At 40.0% G+C, this 16,364-nt stretch overlaps 1 protein-coding gene across 3 annotated transcripts in view; it reads left to right on the top strand.

The window, feature by feature from the left end:
* SEMA6B (semaphorin 6B) overlaps positions 1-16,364 on the top strand; it is a 974,413-nt gene that overhangs the window by 824,460 nt on the left and 133,589 nt on the right. Inside the window, exon 17 of one of the 3 annotated variants that reach the window (XM_056572042.1) lies at positions 15,591-16,292. The exons of the other annotated variants lie outside the window; for them this stretch is intronic. Within the exon in view, the coding sequence (XP_056428017.1) occupies positions 15,591-15,769 (179 nt within the window). The 3' untranslated portion in view covers positions 15,770-16,292. Of the gene's footprint in view, positions 1-15,590; positions 16,293-16,364 lie in introns of those variants that run through there. 3 annotated transcript variants of the gene reach the window in all.

The following is a 16,364-nucleotide window of genomic DNA, read 5'->3' as shown; positions in this document are numbered from 1 at the left end:
GTCCTAGTACAGTTATAATAAACACAGTGATGTCACAGTATAGGTATAATACACACAGTGACTCCACAGTACAGTATGTTTACTTGTGTTTTACTTCTTGTTGACCATGCCCCAGATGTTTTAGGTCCCTAGTTGCCTGCATCGTGTAAGCCACCAGGACGCAATCCTTTGGCAGGCCAGCCCGGAAATCCCATCCCCGTGGCTCACACGGTCCAGGTGTTAAAAGAGGGAGAGAGCTGCTCGTGGGACTGTGGATTAGGTAAGTATGGTTGTTGTTTTTTACCATGTTTGGGGCACTATGACCATTTAGGTGGCACAGGGGGCATTATTGCAACTTGGGGGGCACAGGACAAGGGGCATTATATGTGAGGGGCATCTGACAGGGGACATTAGGGTTATGTGGAGGGGGGACAGGTTATTATTACAACTAGGGGGCATACAACAGTATGTGAGGGCACGGACAGGGGTATTATTACATGTGATGGGGGCACAAAACAGAGGCATTATTATGTGGGGCACAGGGCAGAACTATTCTTCTGTGGGGGCACAGGACAGGGTGCATTATTATTAATTTGTGGGAACAGGACATTATTATATTGTATATGTGGGAACACCGGATGGGGCAGTATTAATATTTCAGAGGCATGGTGGGTATATAAGGAATTTCTGGGGTGGTACTGCTTTTATGGGCCACAATATGTTACAGTATTGTATTCAGAGGGTGCACTGTATGGCAAGTTTATATTCAGAGGGTACAGTGTGTGGTAGTATTATATTCAAAGGGTGCAGTGTGTGGCAGTATTATATTCAGAGAGCCCAAAATAGGAATAGCAGCAAAATGGAGGAGAAAAATCATAATCTCAATTTTTGACACTAACATCGTATTGTAGCCCCATTTTTTTCCCCATTTTTACAAGGGGTAAAAGGTAAAACGGCCCCAAAACTTGTAATTAATTTTCTCTTGAGTAAGGAAATACCTCATATGTGGATGTAAAGTGCTCTGTGGGTGCACTAGAGGGCTCAGAAGGGAAGGAGCGACAATGGGATGTTGGAGAGCGAATTTTGCTGAAATGGTTTTTGAGGGGCATGTTGCATTTAGGAAGCTCCCATGATGTCAGTACAGTAAAAAAAACAAAAAAAAATTGCATACTATTTTGATAACTACACCCCTCAAGGAACGTAACAAGGGGTAAATTGAGTCATTATACCCCACAGGTGATGGACGAACTTTCGTAGGACGTGAAAATTAATAATTTTATTTTTAACACTAAAATGCCGGTGTTACCCCAAACTTTTCATTTTCACAAGGAGTAATAGGAGAATATGCCCCAAAAATTTTTAACCCCATTTCTCTTAAGTAAGGAAATACTTCATATGTGGATGTAAAGTACTCTGTGGGTGCACTAGAGGGCTCAGAAGGGAAGGAGCGACATTGGGCTTTTGGAGATCAAATTTAGCTGAAATGGTTTTTGGGGGGAATGTCGCAATTAAGAAGCCCCCATGATGTCATAACAGTAAAAAAGAAAACACATGGCATACTATTTTGGAAACTACACCCCTCAAGGAATGTAACAAGGGGTAAATTGAGTCATTATACCCCACAGGTGATTGACGAACTTTTGTTAAAGTCGGACGTGAAAATGAAAAATTTGATTTTTAACACTAAAATGTTGGTGTTACCCCAAACTTTTCATTTTCACAAGGAGTAATAGGAGAAAATGCCCCCAACATTAGTAACCCCATTTCTCTTGAGTAAGGAAATACTTCATATGTGGATGTAAAGTACTCTGTGGGTGCACTAGAGGGCTCAGAAGGGAAGGAGTGACATTTGGCTTTTGGAAAGTGAATTTTGCTGTAATGGTTTTTGGGGGCATTTAGGAAGCCCCCATGATGCCAGAACAGTAAAAAAAAAAAAAAACTCATGCCATACTATTTTGGAAACTACACCCCTCAAGGAATGTAACAAGGGGTAAAGTGAGCCTGAACATCCCACAGGTGATTGACAAACTTTCGTTAAAATGGGAGGTTAAAAAAAAGGGGTAATAGGAGAAAAAGCCCCCAAAAATGTGTAAAGTATGAGTATGGAAATACCCCATATGTGGATGTAAAGTACTCCTCAGGCATAATATAATGCACAGAAGAGAAGGAGCGCCATTGGGCTTTTGAAGAGAGAATTTGGTTGGAATAGAAGTCGGCGTTTACAAAGCCCCCATGGTGCCAGAACAGTGGACACAAGTGACCCCATTTTGGAAACTACAGCACTCACAGAATGTAATATGGGGTGCAGTGAGCATTTACACCACACTGGCGTTTGACAGATCTTCAGAACAGTGGGCTGTGCAAATTAAAAATTAAATTTTTCATTTTCAAGGACCACTGTTCCAAAAATCTGTCAGACACCTGACCTGTGGGGTGTAAATGCTCACTGCACCCCTTATTGCATTACATGAGGGGTGTAGTTTCCAAAATGGGGTGGGAGGTTCGCTGTTCTGGCACCATGGGGGCTTTGTAAACGCACATGTCCTTCAATTCCAGCCTAATTCCTATCTCCAAAATACAATGCTCAGAAGAGAATGAGCGCCATTGTACGTTAACCAGCAGAGCACTTTACATCAACATATGAGGTATTTCCATACACAGAAGAAATGGGGTTACACATTTTGGGAGCCTTTTTTTCCTATTACCCCTTGTGAAAATGAAAAATGTGGGGTAACACCAGCATTTCAGGGGAAAAAAAACAAATTTTAAATTTTCATGTCCAACTTTAACGAAAATTCGTCAAACACCTGTGGGATATTAAAGGGGTACTCCGGTGAAAACCTTTTTTCTTTTAAATCAATTGGTGGCAGAAAGTTAAACATATTTGTAAATTACTTCTATTAAAAAATCTTAATCCTTCCAGTACTTATTAGTGCTGAATGCTACAGAGGAAATTCCTTTCTTTTTGGAACACGGATGACATCACGAGCACAGTGCTCTCTGCTGACATCTCTGTCCATTTTAGCAACCATGCATAGCAGATGCATAGCAGATGTATGCTAAGGGCAGCATGGTGGCTCAGTGGTTACCACTGCTGCCTTGTAGTGCTGGGGACTCGGTTTCAAATCCCACTAAGGACAACAATAAATTAAGCATTATTCTTATTATAATAATAATGTCAGCAGATAGAACTGTGCTCGTGATGTCATCAGAGAGCATTCCAAAAAGAAAAGAATTTCCTCTGTAGTATTCAGCAGCTAATAAGTACAAGAAGGATTAAGATTTTTTTAATAGAAGTAATTTACAAATATGTTTAACTTTCTGCCACCAGTTGATTTAAAAGAAAAAAGGTTTTCACCGGAGTACCACTTTAAGGCACACTATACCCCTTGTTACATTCCGCGAGGGGTGTAGTTTCCAAAATGTCACAACTAGGTATTTTTTCTTTTGTGTTTATGTCCGAACTGCTGTAACCAGCAGCCACCCCTGTACAAATGACCAATTTAGACATGGCGCTCTCTCACTCCTGAGCCATGTTGTGTTTCCGCAGAGCATTTTACGCCCCCATATGGGGTATTTCCATACTCAGGAGAAAATGCGTTACAAATTGTGTACTTTTTCTCCTTTTACCTCTTAAATATGACAGGGCTCTGAAGTGAGAGAGCGCCATGCGCATTGGAGACCTAAATTAGGACTTTGCAATGGGGCGGACCCGGATACAAAGATGGGGCTTGTCTCTACCAAAACCCTATGGCATTGTTTCCCAAACAGGGTGCCTCCAGCAAAACTCCCAGCCTTTAAGGACAGTCAATGGCTGTCTAGCAATACTGGGAGTTTGAGACGTCATTTCTTGTGTCAGTGTAGTGTAGTTTTGTTATGGTACATTCACTCAGGCGGGGGTTCACAGTGAATTTTCCGCTGTGAGTTTGAGCTGCGGCAAATTTTCCGCCGCAGCTCAAACTTGTAGAAGGAAACCCACTGTAAACCTGCCTGTGTGAATGTACTCTGTACATTCACATGGGGGGGGGGGGGCGCCCCAAACCTTCAGCTGTTGCAAAACTACAACTCCCAGAATGCATTGACAGACCGTACATGTTGGGAGTTGTAGTTTTGCAACAGCTGTAGGCACACTGGTGGGGAACCACTGAGTTAGGAAACAGACTCTAGCTCGGTGATTCCAACCCGTGTGCCTCCAGCTGTTGCAAATCTACAACTCCCAGCGTGTACGGTCTGTCAGTGCATTCTGGGAGTTGTAGTTTTGCAATAGCTGGAGGCACACGGGTTGGAATCAATGAGTTAGGAAACAGACTCTAGTTCAGTGTTTCCCAACTAGTGTGCCTACAGCTGTTGCAAAACTACAATTCCCAGCATGCCCAGACAGTCAGGGATGCTGGGCGTGTAGTTCTGCAATATCTGGCCCTTCAGATGTTGCAGAACTACTGGACAGCCTGAGCATGCTAGGAATTGTTGTTATGCAACAACTGGGGAAGAACAGTTTGGAGACCGCTAAGTAGTGGTCTCCAAACTGTAGCCCTCCAGATGTTGCAAAACTACAACTCCAAGCATGCCCAGACTGTCCAGGCATGCTGGGAGTTGTAGTTCTGCAACATATGAAGGGCCAGATATTGCAGAACTACACATCCAGCATCCCTGACTGACTGGGCATGCTCGGAATTGTAGTTGTGCAATATCTGGAGGGCTACAGTTTAGAGATCACTAAACTGTGTCACTTCAGATGTTGCAAAACTACAACTCCCAGCATGCCCAGACAGTCAGTGCATGCTGAAAGTTGTAGTATTGCAACATGAGGACCACAGTTTGGAGACCACTACACAGTGGTCTCCAAACTGTGGCCCTCCAGACATTACAAAACTACAACTCCCAGCATGCCCAGACAGCCTTTGGCTGTCTGGACATGCTGGGAGTTGTAGTTTTGCAACTACCGGCGATCTTCACTGCAGCCTCCTCCACGGCACTCCTGATGTCTCCGACGCCGCTGCCCCATGGTCTCTCCCACCGATGCTCCGGTAAGTCTGGTCTCCCCAGCCTTGTTTCTCCCCCACTCTGCCCGAACTTCGATCGGTGGGGAGAGCGGGGGAAATGAACTTTAACCCTCCCGCCCCCAACGGCAGGGGATAGGAGGAGGTGGCAGCACTGCCACCTAGCTCCTATCCTTTAGCATGGTTGGTCTGTGACATCTCCGATCACAGTTTTTTTCCAGGCGATGGGGTCACCAGTGACCCCATTGGCCCGGAATCACTGCAAATCGCGATCGCCTCATGAAAAGGTCTCAGGATCCCTTAGGCATTGCCAAGGGATGCCTGCTGATATCAGCAGTAATCCTGGTGCGCCCTCCGTCCTTAAGTGATAAGACGCAAGGGCGTATCCATATGCCCTCCGTCACCAACAAGTTAAACACACCTTGGCAATTTCATCTTTAAAGAAGGCGCCACCCGGTAAGTCCTAATTTTTATCTTTACCTTATGATGTCTGGGGTAGAGACTTTCAGTGAGTTTGGGATGTGGATGTTAGACATACTTGCTGTAACTATAAGGCTAAGTTTCTACGTTTTTTTCTTTTTTAACGCCAAGAAAAACGCCAATTCTGCCGCATAGCGGTTTTTCGGCTAAAAAGGGCTGCGGCCAGATGTTAGCTGTAAATCAATGAAAAATCGCTAAATTCTTTTTCCACTTGGTGTTTTTCAGTTTGGCGTTTTTTCACTCTTTTTGGCGTTTTTCAGCTCCTTGGCGGTTTGCAAAATTACAGCATGTTGAGCCACTGGCGTTTTCTTCCCTGAAATCGTGGTGTTTTTCTCGCATAGAAGTCTATGGGAGTAAAAAAACATCATGTGGGTTTTAACTTTGGCATTTTTTCAGGCCTTTTTTGTTCTCTTTTGGACTTTAGAGATCCAAAAAAGTGATGGAGATACTTTTTATAATAAAATTTCGTAGGGTAACATAAAAAAATTTAATAATAAAAAAAGATACAGTGGTGATGGAAAAAATTGTATTTAATGAAATTTATCTTTTTTATAACAAAATGTTTATTCATTTTTAAACAGGGATCAATTTATGTGGGCGGGCAGGGCACTAAAAATATAGCCGACAATAATAAAAATGTAGTGTGTGTGTGTTTTTCACTTTTTATTCTTAATTTTTTAGGTGGTACTACTACTCCCAGCATGGAACACACTGTTCCATGATGGGAGTAGTAGATCCTGCACTAATTGACAGATCGCCCAGGTTCCGTTGCGATCCTCCTGTATAATGTATAGATGCGGCCGGACACTCTTCTATGGTCCCCTGCACTGCCGTATATATACACCTATTCATATTTCCCACAGAGAGCTGTGATTGGCCACATGGTTCCAGCCACAACCCTCTGTGGGAAATATGACTGGTATATATATACGTCAGTGCAGGGGACCACAGAAAAGCGTCCGGCTGCATCTATACATTATACAGGAGGATCACAGAGATACGTCTAGTACAGGTACTACAGCTCCCATCATGGAACAGTCTGTTCCATGCTGGGAGTGTAGTACTACCTAAAAAAAAGTGAAAAAAACAGTGAAACACACACACACACTTTATTAAAAATGAATAAAAATTTTGCTACAAAAAAAATATGCATTTCGTTAAATAGATATTTTTCCATCACTACGGCATCTTTTCTTTTTTTTTTTGGTACCCAACAAGTACTGGATAACAAAAAAAACAAAACGCCAAAGGGGCCAAAAATGCAATTTCCACACAAATGAAAAAAACGCCAGACACAGGAAATTGCACTGGCATTTTTTTTCTTGCATTTTTTTTTTCAAACCAAAAAACGCAGGACAAAAAAACAAGTAGAAACTTAGCCTAAGGAATTATTGGCTATACTTTGTGCCCTTCAATCTTTAGGTCTCGCTATACAAGGTCATCATATTAGAATCCTCTCAGATAACACTACTGCTGTATCCCTAATTAACAGACAGGGTACTATTAGAAGTGCTAGTTACATAGTTACATAGTTAGTACGGTCGAAAAAAGACATATGTCCATCAAGTTCAACCAGGGAATTAAGGGGTAGGGGTGTGGCGCGATATTGGGGAAGGGATGGGATTTTATATTTCTTCATAAGCATTAATGTTATTTTGTTCCATGAATGTATCTAATCCTGTTTTAAAGCTGTTAATTGTTCCTACTGTGACCAGTTCCTGAGGTAGACCGTTCCATAAATTCACAGTCCTCACGGTAAAGAAGGCGTGTCGCCCCTTGAGACTAAACTTTTTCTTCTCCAGACGGAGGGAGTGCCCCCTCGTCCTTTGGGGGGGTTTAACCTGGAACAGTTTTTCTCCATATTTTTTGTATGGGCCATTAATATACTTATATACGTTTATCATATCCCCCCTTAAACGTCTCTTCTCAAGACTAAACAATTGTAACTCCTTTAATCGCTCCTCATAGCTAAGATGTTCCATGCCCCATATTAGTTTAGTCGCGCGTCTCTGCACCCTTTCCAACTCCAACTAGTCTTATGTTGTTATCTTTTCAGGTCCTTTCCTTTGCAGAGGCTCAAGTGAAGTCTATTTCAGCAGTTCAATTGAGGGGAGTGGCAATTGAATCCCAAAATTTTTCAGAAAATCATGGTCTTGTGGGGATTTATTTGCCACCAGACAGAACAGGCAAGTAAACAGTTTTCTGTCTTTCCCCGTCAGATAGGCCCTTAGTGGTGGATGCCTTGTCCCAGAAATGGGTTTGGGACTTGGCTTATGCTTTTCCTCCACTCGTGCTTATCCCTAGGGTCATCAGGAAGATCACGGAAGACAGTGCAAGAGTAATCCTGATTGCCCCTTCTGGTCCAGGAGGGCATGGCTCTCCTTTCTGACGACCATGTCAATCTCGGACCTGTGGGTCCTTCTAGAAGTACTGGATCTCCTAACCGCGGGTCCATCGAGAATTGCAGATGTCTTCATCTGTTTTGGACTTCCTTCCAATGGGTCTTGAAAAAGGATTAAGAAAGGGTACTATGGAGGAAAACATAGTTTTTTAAATCAACCCGTGCCCACGAGTTTAACAAATTTGTAAATTACTTCTATTAGGAAATCTTAATCCTTCCAGTACTTATTAGCTGCTGAATACTACAGAGGAAATTCTTTTCTTTTTGGATTTCTTTTTTGTCTGTCCATAGTGCTCTCTGCTGACACCTCTGTCCATTTTAGGAACTGTCCAGAGCAGCATATGTTTGCTATGGGGATTTTCTCCTGCTCTGGACAGTTCCTGAAATGGACAGAGGTGTCAAAAGAGAACACTATGGACAGACAGAAAAGAAATCCAAAAAGAAAAGAATTTCCGCTAAGATTTTTTAATAGAAGTAATTTACAAATCTGTTTAACTCTCTGGCACCAGTTGATTTAAAAAAAAAAAGTTTACCACCAAAAGTGTCAGCCAGAAGATTGCTGACCATCCGTGGATCATAAGATTTTTTAGATCCGTTAACAGAACGCAATTATCAAAAAGTGTTAATACTCCATCCTAGGACCACTGTTGTACTTAATGCTTTGTGTCATGAGCCATTTGAACCCTTATCCACTATACCGTTAAAAATACTGTCTCAAAAGACTGTCTTTCTGGTCACCACCACATCAGCCAGATATGAGTGAGAACTAGCTGCTTTGTCAATCAAAGGACCATACACGAGAATCCCCGATGATAGAATCGTACTCAGTCCAGATGCTGCCTTTTTTATTTTTTACCAAAAGTCACAATAGATGACTTTTGTGCCAACCCGTCTAATGATATTGAAAGATCTTTTCATAACTTAGATGTTAGGAGATGTGTCTTAGAGTACATTAATAGAAGCAAAGAATTAAGAAGTCAGATAGGCTTTTTGTTCAGACTGCAGGTCCTAACATAGGAGATAAGGCTGCTAGGGATTCCCTATCTAGATAGATTCCTCAGGCTCTCTCCTGCCTATCTCTTAGCAGTGGATGAGAGAAGAGAAATGACCCATGCATCAGGCGCTGTTCAAGTTTCCAGTATGAATAAATTCCAGATTCAGATGTAGTACCATAAGAAAGAGAGACAAAGAAGAGAAATCACCAAAAGACAATATAACCTCAGTAAATTTTTAAATCTATCTTCATATGTGTTAAACGAGATAGAAGAAAATATCCTAAAAGAGGGTTTATCCTATTGCCCCACTTCCAAAGCAGATAGTTTCAGACTATTTTTGGATCTAAACAACTTTGTAAGGAAAATCACAACTAAATGTTTTTTTGCCATTAAAAATACTGATGGTCATGATAGTGCTACATGATAGTGGAGTCATTATGGGTAGAAATATATGGAGATAAAAAAAAAAAATTCTTCCAAACATAATGGAAGAAGTAGAAGATCAATTAATGAGGCAAATAAACAAGGCAGCAAATCAGAATGAGGTGGTAATAATGGGGGACTTTAACTATCCTGAAATAAATTGGGAGACGCAGTCTTGTGAATCTCATAAAGGAAACAGGTTTCTGACTATAGCTAAAGACAATTATCTGTCCCAAATGGTGCAGAGCCCGACCAGAGGGGGGTGCCGTACTAGACTTACTATTAACCAACAGACCTGACAGAGTAACTAATGTGCAAGTAGAAGGACACCTAGGAAATAGTGACCATAATATAATACATTATAACTTGTTCTTCAATAAGGGAATTTCTCGAGGGGCCACAAAAACAATGAACTTTAGGAAGTCAAAGTTTGACCAACTCAGAGAAGCCCTTAACAATATAAAATGGGATAATGTCCTCAAAAACAAGAATACTGACACTAAATGGGAGACTTTAAAAAATGTCTTGAACTCTCACTGTAAGATGTATATACCTTATGGGAATAAAAGAGTCATAAATAAAAGAAAACCAATATGGATGAATAAAAATGTTAAAGGGGCAATAAATGACAAAAATAAAGCATTTAAACTACTAAAACAGGATGGCAGTGAAGAAGCATTAAAAAGCTATAGAGAAAAATTTAAAATATGTAAAAAACTGATAAAAGCCGCAAAAATAGAGACAGAAAGACTCATTGCCAAAGAGAGTAAAACTAACCCCAAAATGTTTTTTAACTATATAAATAGCAAAAAGGTCAAAAATGAAAGTGTAGTAAAAATGAACAAAAAGAGGTGCGCTCCTGGTGAAATATTGCGGGGTAAATCAGTAAGATGGATATAAATAATGCACCTTACCATGTAGTGTTGCACTGAGAGGGCAACACCTTTGATGACATATAGACTCTCTGAGCCAGTGAAGGTGGCAGCCTCCGCGTCCCTTTTCCCGTGACTCTTCGGTCCAGTAAGAAAATGAGGTAAGGATAAAAGATATGGACACTCTGGATGGCGCCTTCCTTGGGAATTGAAAAAACTTGCCAGAGCGTTAAAAAGGCAATTTTTATTTGTAAAATGGTGCAACTTAAAAGTTTCGAATCCGGACCGGATTCTTCGTCAGGCAGTATGAGTTACAGAGAAAGAGGCGCCAGTTTTTAAATGTTCAAATAATGAAACTGCCGCCGGCTCAGAGGGTAAAGGGGAAGGGAAATAAAAGAACCGTACTGTATACTGTTTATTGTACTGTTTATTTCCCTTCCCCTTTACCCTCTGACCCGGCGGCAGTTTCATTATTTGAACATTTAAAAACTGGCGCCTCTTTCTCTGTAAGAGACGAAGAATCCGGTCCGGATTCGAAACTTTTAAGTTGCACCATTTTCCAAATAAAAATTTGCGTTTTTAATGCTCTGGCAAGTTTTTTCAATTCCCAAGGAAGGTGCCGTCCAGAGTGTCCATATCTTTTATCCTTACCTCAAAAATGAAAGTGTAGGCCCTTTAAAAAGTGATAAAGAAGAAATTATAAACGGGGATCAGGAAAAAGCAAATATATTAAACAAATTCTTCTCCACTGTATTCACCGAGGAAAATGAAATGCCAGGTGAAATACAGCGAGATAAGGCAAACTCCCCTTTACAGGTCATCTGTCTAACCCGGGAAGAAGTACAGTGCCACCTACAAAAAATCTAAATAGACAAATCACCAGGTCCAGATGGCATTCACCCCTGTGTTCTAAAGGAATTAAGTAGTGTAATAGACAGACCTCTATTTTTAATACTCATGGAATCTATAGTAACAGGTACTGTTCCCCAGGACTGGCACATGGCAAATGTGGTGCCAATATTTAAAAAGGGGACAAAAGGTGACCCCGGAAATTATAGGCCTGTTAGTTTAACCTCTGCTGTATGTAAATTGTTTGAGGGTTTTCTAAGAGACGCTATCTTCGAATATCTTGATACAAATAAATGTATGACTCCATATCAGCATGGCTTTATGAGGGATCGGTCCTGTCAAACTAACCTGATCAGCTTTTATGAGGAGGTGAGCTCCAGACTGGACCCTGGGCAATCGCTGGATGTTGTATATCTGGATTTTTCCAAAGCATTTGATACGGTTCTACATAAACGGTTGGTGCATAAAATGAGAAGGATGGGGCTGGGGGAGAATGTGTGTAAGTGGGTAAGTAACTGGCTCAGTGATAGGAAACAGAGGGTGGTTATTAATGGTACTTATTCTGATTGGGTGACTGTAACTAGTGGGGTACCACAGGGGTCAGTATTGGGTCCTTTCCTGTTTAATATATTCATTAATAACCTTGTAGAGAGGTTAAATAGTAAAGTAGAAATCTTTGCAGATGATACTAAACAGGGCACTGTTACAAATGGATCTGGATAGGTTGGAGGCTTGGGCTGGGAAGTGGCAGATGAGGTTCAACACTGATAAATGTAAGGTAATGCACATGGGGAGGAAAAATCCGACCTGGGATTATGTATTAAATGGGAGCACACTAGGGACAACTAACGTGGAAAAGGACTTGGGAGTTTTAGTTAACAGTAAATTTAGCTGTAGTGACCAGTGTCGGGCAGCTGCTGCCAAGGCAAATAAAACCTAGGGGTGCATCAATAGGGGCATAGATGCCCACGACAAGGAAATAATTCTACCACTGTGCAAATCACTAGTCAGACCACACATAGAATACTGTGTACAGTACTGGGCACCAGTGTACAAGAAAGATATAGTGGAGCTGGAGAGGGTTCAAAGACGGGCAACCAGGGTAATACGGGGAATGGGAGGACTACAGTACCCAGAAAGATTATCAGAATTAGGGTTATTTAGTTTAGAAAAAAGAAGGCTTAGGGGAGACCTAATAACTATGTATAAATATATCAGGGGACAGTACAGAGATCTTTCCCATGATCTATTTATACCCAGGACTGTATCTATAACAAGGGGGCATCCTCTCCGTTTAGAGGAAAGAAGGTTTCAACACCAGTGCAGATGGGGGTTCTTTACTGTAAGAGCAGTGAGACTCTGGAATTCTCTCCCGTAGGAGGTGGTCATGGGGAACTCTGTAAAAGAATTTAAAAGGGGTCTGGATGCATTTTTGGAGAGTAAAAACATTGCTGGTTATGTAAATTAGAATTATAGGGACAGAGCGTCGATCCAGGGATTTATTCTGACTGCCATATTTGGAGTCGGGAAGGAATTTTTTACCTCTAGTATGAGTTTTTTTTTTTTTGCCTTCTCTGGATTAACTCAGTAGGGACTCATTAGGGATATAGGTTGAACGTGATGGACTCTTTTTTTCAACCTTATGAACTATGTTACTTTGTTACTATGTTACTTCGGATACCTATAACACAGTACTAAATCCAGCACCCATTCCTACATGCTTACGGCCTAAATCCACCTTTTATCCTTCTTATGCTAAAGGTAGCTTCATAGAAACTTTCTCTGCTATGATGGCTACAGATCTTGAAAATATTACTAATATTAAATCAAATTATTCTTCAAACACAGCGAAAGAAAGAAAGGCCTTAATCTCCCTATCCAACAACACCAATATTGTAATCCGCCCAGCCGATAAGGGGGGCGGCATTGTAATAATGGACTATGAGAGCTATATAAATGAAGCTAAGAGACTCTTATCAGATACTGCATATTATGCACCCCTATCTTACAGCCCCCTACAGAGGCTTACAAAAAGGAATTGTGGTAGCTGGTGCTTGAAGTATTTACAAATGGAGTCCTAGATAAAGCCGAGAAAGATTATATCACAGTGGATGAACCTGCACTTCCCTTATTTTACTTTCTAGCAAAAATTCATTTGGATAAAAAAAAGAGAAATACTGGTCGCCCCATTGTTTTGGGGATAAATTCAGTATCCTCAAATTTAGCACACTACATAGATATTCTATTGCAGAAACATGTTATAAATCTCAAATCTCATTTGCGAGATACAACTGATTTCATACAACATATCATAGAAGTACCCTGGAACGATGAATTTTGGCTAGTCCCTATGGACATCTCATCTTTGTGCAATGTGATCAATCATGACCTGGGAATCAGTGCAGTTTCACACTTTTTACATTTAGATCCTGAGATGCCTGAGGCACAGAAAGAATTCATTTTAAAGGGACATAAATTCATTTTATACCACAACTATTTTGAATTTGATAAGCAGATTTATTCCCAACGCGGCACAGCGATGGGCTCGAAAGTGGCACGTTTTGCCAATCTTTTTGTGGGCCTGTTCGAACAACAGGTAATATATACCCATCCCCTTTTTACTTACTGCCTGACTTTTAAACGTTTTATAGATGATATTTTCTTCGTGTGGAGTGGTAGCCTTGAACATCTTAACCAATTTTTATCAGATATTAATACTAATCAATGGGGTCTTAAATTTACCCACTAATTTTCTAAGAATAATGCCGAATTTTTGGATGTTTTGGTATTTCATAATGGGTCCAATAATCTTTTTACCAAAACTTTTTTTTAAGGCTGTGGATAGTAATAGCTATCTTGACTTTACAAGCGCACACTGTAAAAAGTGGCTCACAAACGTGCCCTTTGGCCAGTTTAAACGCATTAGACGTAACTGCACTACTCAATTAGACTTTCAGGAACAGAGCAAAATCCTAAAGGAAAGATTCCATGCTAAAAAATAACATAAGGAACTTATTAAGGCCTCCTTTGCAAGAGCAAATAAACTCTACCAAAAAGAATGTCTCCAACCAGGTAAACATAAAAATACCAGGGAGCAGGGAAGACAACCAACAAATAACAAAGATTGGTCTATTACATTTATTACTGATTTTTGCAGAGAAAGTAAGGTTATTAAAAATATTTTTTCTGATTTTTGCAGAGAAAGTAAGGTCATTAAAAAAAAATTATAAACATCGGCCCATTTTACTACAGGATCCCTTTCTTAACAAATCTTTACCATCTGTACCGGGCATTACTTTTAGAAGGAATCGGACTTTGAGGAATATAGTTGCCCCTAGAAAACTAAAGTCCCACAAAGTACTTATTTCTACCTTTTTGGACGCCACTGGAAGTTATAGGTGTGGCACTGCAAGGTGCAAGTGTTGTGACAGTATTACTAATAAGACTAAAGAATTTTCATCAAAAGTCACCCAGGACATGTTTCAGATTAAATCTTTCCTGAACTGCAACTCTAAATTTGTGGTATACTTACTGTGCTGCTCTTGTGGCCTCCAATATGTAGGACGCACGAAACAGTGTCTGAGAGACAGACTGAATAAGCATAGGAACAACACGAATTTAGGTTTTAGACTCCATAGTGTCTCTCGCCACCTTGTTGAAGCCCACAATTCTGACTTCAAATGTGTTACCATTACACCCATAGAGGGTATCTCTTTGGGACGATCCCCAGCGATTCTCTACCTTGAAAAAAAAGAGAAAATTTCTGGATATATAAACTACGGACCTTGATGCCATTCGGTCTGAACGAATATATAGAGTGTGTGGTATAATTATGTGCAATAGTCTATTATTTTATGAATTAATGTTATTTATATTCTTTTAATATTGTTTTAATTATCTATATTATTGTATTGATTATTAACATAATTATCTATACCTTATTAGCTCCTGATATATATTGCTATTTTATTCTCTTCATACCATCATTTTATGAATTGTATATATATTGAATACTATGGTTATTATCAATGGTTCTAGTTCTCAATGATATATACCGTATATATATATATATATATATATATATATATATATATATATATTATTTTTTTTTTTTTAAGATAACCAAGGTTACCACTCCGTTTTTAATTATTTACTAACTATTATATTTTATCATTTCCCTTCTTCTTTTGTTTTCTGGCCCATATTTAGTTTTTCTGGCCCATATTTTCTCAATTTTACACTTTTTACTATATACCCTTTTATTAATCTCCCAGTGTAATATATTGTAATTTAATAATATTATCTTGCATCATCCACCTAAAATTAATTCATCCACGAGTTTCATCAACTATAATTATGGTATAGTCTTCTTTTTAGCACTACAATATTAATTTCCCTCTTTAATATAAAAGTCTGCAGTATCGATATATATGTCTCTTAACCAGGGAACAAAGTATCTATTATGTTGCATAAGGACTGTGCTAGCAATCCCCCTAGCTTTTGAATTATAACATAATAACATTGTTGCATATATTCCCTGTCTTTATGTTTCATTCTATCAACTTTCTCTCTTTCTCTCTCTTTCATTAAGGTGCCGTATCTCCTGCGCTCTGTTGTTTCCAGTCTCCTCTACACACACTCTATCCAGGGCTGTCAATATCCTCCCTGCGCCTATTGGCCAGCGGCGTCCGTGGAACTGGCTCCGAGCAGAGCGCAGAGATATGCGCTCTATTACAGCGAATACATGCGATCGGCATAAACCCACAATAGCCGCTGACCTGCAGTAACACACTGTCATCTACATCTTGTTCAGTGTGGAAAATAAATATTTAGATCGGTCCAGTCTCTCTGCGGGCATTACAATACTATATTGTTGATATAATTAATTCAGCCTCGTTCCAGCAGGGTAGTAGAAACATCAGCTGTTTATGTACTTTTCATTCATTCAGCCTCTTTCTCATACAGCACTGCCGGTTCATGTAGTGAACGGGCATGCTGTGACTTACAGTTACTGATGTTGTTTCATGGAATTATGATATTTATTTATATGCATTACTACTTTATGTATTAAATTGTTATATATGTAATTTTATTCTCATGTTTTAATGTCATATTTAGCCGGCTTATGTTTTAGGTGGGAGAGGTCAACTCCACCCACCTACACCCGGCCTCCATTTTACTTGTCTATAAATATGTTGTTCATGCAATACTATGCCAATTTGAGGAAGGAGGGCTCTACCTTCGAAACGCGTCATCGGTTTTCTAATAAACATAGTACCTTATGGTACTTTAATGCTACATCTGAATCTGGAATTTATTCATACTGGGAAAAAAAAGGGAAAATTTGTCCAATAATACTATTTGA

This window comes from Hyla sarda, chromosome 1 (genome assembly GCF_029499605.1).
Source record: "Hyla sarda isolate aHylSar1 chromosome 1, aHylSar1.hap1, whole genome shotgun sequence".
Taxonomy (NCBI): Eukaryota; Metazoa; Chordata; class Amphibia; order Anura; family Hylidae; genus Hyla; species Hyla sarda.
Note: the sequence above shows the minus strand (reverse complement) of the source record. Positions and strands in the feature narration are given on the sequence as shown.